A 6,801-nucleotide genomic window follows, 5' to 3' on the forward strand; every position below is an offset into this window, starting at 1 on the left:
GAAGGCCACCCCGAATCCCAGTTGACCAGTAGATCTAGCCCTTTGACTTTCGTCGGACGGGCTTTGACCGGTGGACTCTTCCACCTGGTTGCGATAGGTCAGCCCATAGGAACATCCCCGAACACGGTCTGGACCCAACCCAACACTAGATTCCCTCCGGTTCCACCGCACCCGCACCATCCCCCCCTCTAACTGACGGCTGCTCTACCTTCCGTGGAGGGGGGCCACACCACGGAGCCCCAAGACGGGTGTCTACGCATGCCAGAACACTTTCACACATGCATCGCGACCCATGCGATGTTTCGGTGGCATAGCTACATCCTGAAGGCCACCCCGAATCCCGTGAGGGGGGAGGGGGCACACCCCGAAGCCGCGTGCCTGCGCCTGCCAATGTTTCCACAACCGTAGGAGGGCCCACCGCAACACCTGGCGGCATTGCTACCCCCCACAGGTACCCGGCCCGTCCCGTCTAACCTCTCCATGACACGACGGAAGAAGGCCCGTGTGGGGGGCAATCGATATATGTTTTCTGTACATTTAAGTTAATGAAATTAGTATTGGAAAAAAATAAAAAATAATAAGAGAAAATACAAAAAATATAAAAATATTATTAGAAATCTATGCCTACGGCCTAGCCGTCGGCATAGGTACGGCCACGGAACGGTAGAGCCCTGAATCGATGACATGGCGTAGGGCGGGGATCAATGACGTGGCAAAAACGTGGGCCAGGCCTATGCCGACGGCCTAGCCGTCGGCATAGAGATGCCACCCCACGGGACCGGCGAACGACGCGGATCGATGACGTGGCGGCGCGGTGGATCGATGACGTCGGCGTAGCTATGCCGACGGCCACCATTAGCCCGTCGGCGTAGCCTGACGCCGTCAAACTGCCGTCGCCGCACGGGTAGACGGGCCACGTGATATGCCGACGGCCTGCTCTATGCCGACGTCCCACGTCGGTATATTCGGAGAAACGCCGACGGCTTATCTATGCCGACGGCCCCCGTCGGCATAGATGGTTATACGCCGACGGCCTTTCTACGCCGACGGCTTTAGTTGTGCCGTCGGGGTAAGACCATATATGCCGACGGGGGCCGTCGGCATAGATATGCCCGTCGGCAACTGCCTAAATTATGGTAGTGCATGCTCCATCCATATAATCTCACCTGGTATCTTAGTTCGGTTCTTGCCATGAATCTCCTGGAGAGAAACTTTGAACTTGTATCTGAGATAGTGGAGCAAACCAAAGCCAACGTGACATCATTACATTCTTATGCCTTGAACCTTGTTTAAGTCTAGCAGCAGAGCGATACACACACGCATGTCTATGATTTGTATATTTATGCAAAACCTTTTTCAAATCTAGCGGGTAGCGGCATGTCTACAAGCCTTAGCGCCATCAGAGGGAGGTGCACTCCTCCAGCTAGAAGATATGATGTCGCTTGCTAGGTCGTAGAGAATGTGAAAATTTTGCTGCATGATGTTGCCGATGAATGTCGTCTCGTCATTGGCGGCACATTGTTCCAGCTCCCCCGCGTGCACATCCTGATGTCCTCCACAGGCACCAAGTAGTTTACCACTGACAGCTGTAGTAAATTGTCGAGACTGCAGGAATGATTTTGGACGATTTCATCCAGCTGTACATTGATCAGATTGTAAATTGTTCAAAGATTGTTGATAGTAAGAGTTGAGCTTCCTATCATTACTGAAAAGCTTCCTTCAATGTTTCGATGTTTAGACAAAAGCAGTCAGCTGTCCACAGAAACCGCCCACGATGATGCCACACTCACAGTCGGCTCATAATTTTTACGGTCGGTCCCAACAAAAGCTACCTGGGAAACTCGCTCCACATTCCACATGTGTTTCCTTTCCTTAAGAAACGATATATGTGTATATATGCATAGCAAAGTGAGTATTGTATATACACACATAGTCTTCGAGTTCATCTGCCCTGTCTAATTCACCTAAGAGGTCAGAGCATCAAGGGTGATGCAAGACAACACATCTTCTTCCCAGCCGAGCTAACCTCATCCGAAATGCATGCAGACTACCATGAATCTTCAGAGCAGTGCAGAGCAGCAGAGCTTTATTACAGGAGAGAGCACGCCGTGGGGTGCGTTCATCTGGAACTTCACCTTCTGCTGGGGGTGCTCTTGTCAATGCTCAGCCGTGCACCACGCCAACAATTGCCCAAAGCTAGCCGTTGTTTTCGTCTTATCTCCAGCTGGTGATGGAGTTCACGCCAGGATCTGACCATCTCCGAGTCTAATCTGTAAGAGAAGGTCAAGTATTTCAATCAACTTTAGTTTGCCGATTATCAGCATCTGGTGATCCATCTGGAAGGAGGCCCAGGAGAGGCAGAGGCAGCAGGGAGCTGAGGTTGCAGATCACGATCAGCAGAGCCAGATTGTCGAAGTTGTCCCTTGTGACACCCAGAAACTGAGTTAGGCCCGCGCCCACCAGACCGCCAGCGACACTTCCCGCGTTCGAAATGGACATCAGGGTGGCGAACAACGTCGCTTCCACTCCCAGGGGACACAACCTCGCAGCCAACACCAACACGGGCATGAAGGAAGCCTACAGAACAATTTTGAACATCCTAAGTGTTTATGTCAGAAGTGTAATTTCTAAATGTGAAAAGGAGAGCAGAAACGACACGGTTCAAGACCAGGTGCATAATATTAGTATCAAGTACCGAGATTATGCAAACACTTAGCCCTCGAGTTAACTAGTCATTGCAATAATGTTTCATACCTGACCAAGGACTGTGAGAATCAAGGAATCCCCAATGGAGAACCATTCATCACTTATCCCCAGCTTCCTATTGAGCCCAGTGACAAGAAGAACCTGGAAGTGGAAAACACACAACTAACTGCTAAGCATGATTTGCCAACAAAGAGAAGTAGGACTGCTAGAATAAGTAAGCAGAGAAGAGGACATGTGTCATTCCAAGGGCAGAACCTAAAATTGTTGTCACAAGAAAGATTTTCCTTAGTGGAACTGCCTTCAGGAACGAATTATATATTCCGACGCCCAGTAAGGATGCAACAGATGTGAGGAGTGTGACACGCCCTAGAAACTCTGGAGTGAATCCAATCTTGTTTGTGCTGAAACTCATAGAAAGGAACATAATCAGCCATTTTAAAAAGACGACGATCACACAAAATACTAAGATACATATGTACAACCAAGTAGCAATTTACAGTCATGTTCCCTTCTGTATTTAGAGTTTTATAACACTAGCATCTTAGAAACTCCATATTTTCCTTCAGAATCCAAAAGTGTGTTTACAGAATATAGAACCAGGTTTAACAGAACGATCCATAGCAATCAAGTAGATCAAATCATCGAGTCTGTGGAACATACACGAAATAAAACATGGCAGAATCCGACTTTGGTGTTGCTTGCCAAAGGAATATGAACAAAGTAGGCAAGAAAATGTTCGGTTGCTTTACAGCAGTCCAAATCTGCCTGATCTGCTGCTTAGAGCTTTCAATCAATCCTGAACTCGAAAGTGAGATGGAACGTTCCTCAGAACACAAACACTGTTCATTTACAAGAACTGCAACAGCAGATGTCATCAGGGGTAAAAATGCCGTAACACCAAAGACAAATCTGCATTTAGTGAAACACCTGATCAGTGAACTGTAGTATGCAGAAGTGTCATTGGCTTTTACAAAGTTCCTTTGCACCAAGGAGCAAACCTTACACCATAAGTATCCACTAGAGAACCACTGAAGTATGCGCTCACAATTGCCCCAAAGGATGAGGATCCCCAACATAGTGACTGGAGAGATCCAGATGTACTCCGTGACTCACTTCGAGCTCTCTCAACGACCATAGAATCAACCACCTGCAGTATTTTCAGTTAATCACAAAACAAACCATGAGTACTAACACCAGTATCCTCTATCCTGACATGGGTCAAACACAAAAATGAGCTCATTAGGTACAGAAGGAGATATTTCTGTTTTTAGAATATATTTCAGATATACTTTCTGAACTTTTGACAAGTGAGGCCCATACTGAGTTGAGTTCTTTGAACAACGTATCAAGTATCAACGTAATATTTTTTTGCATATATGATCTATTTTGAGTTCCTTATAATTTAAAAATCAGTTCAAAATATATTCAGAGCATCATGAATTACTCCTCCTATTATCAGGCTATGTGTCATGATAGCACGTAACCCTGGGAATAGTTTGGACGGAAACCTTAGTTTCAGTTTGGTTTCCCTATTGATTGTGTTTGGCTCGTTTAAATGGGCTGAGAATCTAAAACAATCTGGTGTAGTTTGGATTCGATCAACTACTGGATTGGACTGGTTTGGTCTGGACACAGACGATTTGGTCTCAAACCATTTCAATCTGTGGACAGAATTCAGTTTCTCGACCAAATAGTACAAGACGCCATCTTCCAGTTCGCTTCACTCCATACACACGTACGTACTTAACTCAATACAGTCCATCCATCACATGCATGGAGGCATTGAGCATAAGTGGTCTGTCCGTGATCCCGATGGAGTACGTGTGGTCTGAAGATGCCGTCGACGTGGCCGGTTTCGACGCCTCCGACCCGAACTCTCCCTTCAGTGTCACCTGCGTGTCCGACGTGCCCGTGGCCACGTCATGCATGTGGCCGACCGTGGCATCCCGGCGGACCTCATCGACGCGCTGCTCCCCGCCGGCTCCGGCTGCGGACCACGCATGCTTGCCGGGCACTCGCCCGTGTACGTCCATGTCACCAAAAAGCTTACGAGTGCACGTCAGCATGCTCGCGCCTTGGCTCCTCGCATTCTCTCCCTCGGATGGGTGGGTGAGCACGTCGATCCTCACGAGCATGGGTAGGCGAGCACGCCCGCTTCTTGTGTCCATGGTTTCAAACCGCAGATTCAGTCCAAAAACGAAATATAGTTTGGACGGGTCTGGTTAGAAAACGTACGTAGTTTGGTTTGGTCTGAATAATGATGGTGAAATTTTGGATTGGATTGGTTTGGATGGAAGAGGTAGAGTCGTATGGTTTGGGCTGGCTTCAGTTTGGTTTTGAAACTATTACCAGGTTTTAGCACGTGCATATGATATGTGTCCAAACCTTGCTCAATGACTGCGGCTCCAGGGGATGACCAAGCCTAACGGAAATGCTAGAAAATTATGTTTCATTTGAAACAGTAAAAGCATTGGATCAGACCATCCCATTATGGACAACCTCGAGCTGTACCCCTAAAGGGGACTATCATTTTCTGAATGTGAACTTGTCAAGGATTAAACAAAACTAAGTAACTAACTACTACACCAGCATCATTGATGATCATTCAAAGGAAATAAAATTAAATATTGTGACAATACTTTTTCTGCTCACTTACAACATCAGAGAAGGCAACTGCAAGAGATCCAAGAATAATAGAGAGCGCTGCACTGTACTTATCATCCACAATCGTTGTCATCAAGCTCCATGAAATTGCTCCAAGGAGTCCTGATTTTTTTTTTTAGAAAAGGAGGATGACCCCCGGCCTCTGCATCTGGGCGATGCATACGGCCACTTTATTAATTATTTTCACAAGACCTTACAAAGTAATACAATAGTAAGACTAAAGCCGTCGTCTAAGCAACAAACTATCGCTATACCTATCCAGTTGATGAAGGGGCGCAGATAGCCTGAGCCTAATACCAAACAGACATCGCAGCCAAACATAACATCTAAGGCCTGAGGTCCCATCCAGGACGCCTGCCGGGCATGGGTTTCACCGGTCCGGCGTGCTCTCATAGGCCGCCGCCGCCAACTGCCACCGCTCCATCTTCAGATAGAATGAGGTATGACCTTCTTCGATATCCAAAGAGGGGGACGGAATCACTGCATCATAAATCAAAACAATATAGTGTCATGATTCAAGTGCGTGCAGCATAAAAGAGCAGTAGGAATGAGATTTGATATTTCGGTGAGACCTGATAAAACCAAAAAGAGGCTTGACCAACCACGCCAAGGCTGAGAAACCAGTTATAACTGCAATCTAGATAACATGAACCAAATTAATCTCTGTGCCAGCAGGTATTGCCCAAGGTTTAAATTGTTACAAGAAAAAAAAACTTTTAACATACACTCATACTATGTTTTAACTCAACTGGAACAAAACCATGCATGCGTAGAGAAACTTGAAAAAGATAACCGTATATAAAGAAAAAAGTTATAACTACAGCAAGAAAACAAAGATAGTGGCAGCCATACCTCTGCTGGATCAAGCTGAAGATCATCTTTCAAGTAAAAGCTGACAACAAGTCTGGAAAGGCCCAAAACTCCTTGCACAAAATAAACAGTGGCAACAACCACGTTATCTGGGGACAAATCCACCCTGAATGCCTTCGAGTAACCTGACTTGGACTTGCTACTGCATAAACCATCTGTCCCGCGTTGATTGTTTTCCCATTTTTTTGTTGGAGTATAATGTTCGGCCCTCTCTTTCAGATTGGTCTTTTGGTTGCATCGGCTAGAGCATGCACTTTTACATGGTATCAGAGTCAAGAGGTCTTGAGTTCAAGATCCGGCTGGCGCAATTAAATTGCAGCCCACTTTCGATCAACGTTTAGGCCTAAGAAAGCCACACGTGAGGGGGGGGGGTGTTGACGTATAATGTGATGCCTAGTCTCTTACATCAGATCGGTCTTTTGGTTGCATTGGCTAGAGCATGCACTTCTACATAGTATCAGAGCCAAGAGGTTTTGAGTTCAAGACCCGCCACACGTGAGGGTGAGTGTTGACGTATAATGTGTTGCGTAGTCTTTTTCATCAGACCGGTCTGATGGATGA

General features: G+C 46.6%; 1 protein-coding gene across 1 annotated transcript in view; it reads right to left on the reverse strand.

Moving 5' to 3' along the window:
- Window positions 1-2,278: 2,278 nt before the first annotated feature.
- The window catches only part of LOC119300201 (folate-biopterin transporter 1, chloroplastic-like), an 8,816-nt gene continuing 4,293 nt past the window's right edge, over window positions 2,279-6,801 (reverse strand). Inside the window, exons 4-12 of the mRNA XM_037577232.1 lie at window positions 6,223-6,425; window positions 5,943-6,007; window positions 5,803-5,850; window positions 5,363-5,477; window positions 3,705-3,853; window positions 3,367-3,615; window positions 2,939-3,107; window positions 2,755-2,847; window positions 2,279-2,577 (exon numbers count right to left, since the gene is read on the reverse strand). Of these exons, the coding sequence (XP_037433129.1) occupies window positions 2,293-2,577; window positions 2,755-2,847; window positions 2,939-3,107; window positions 3,367-3,615; window positions 3,705-3,853; window positions 5,363-5,477; window positions 5,803-5,850; window positions 5,943-6,007; window positions 6,223-6,425 (1,376 nt within the window). The 3' untranslated portion in view covers window positions 2,279-2,292. The remainder of the gene's footprint in view (window positions 2,578-2,754; window positions 2,848-2,938; window positions 3,108-3,366; window positions 3,616-3,704; window positions 3,854-5,362; window positions 5,478-5,802; window positions 5,851-5,942; window positions 6,008-6,222; window positions 6,426-6,801) is intronic.

This window comes from Triticum dicoccoides, chromosome 5A (assembly GCF_002162155.2).
Source record: "Triticum dicoccoides isolate Atlit2015 ecotype Zavitan chromosome 5A, WEW_v2.0, whole genome shotgun sequence".
In the NCBI taxonomy this organism is placed as follows: Eukaryota; Viridiplantae; Streptophyta; class Magnoliopsida; order Poales; family Poaceae; genus Triticum; species Triticum dicoccoides.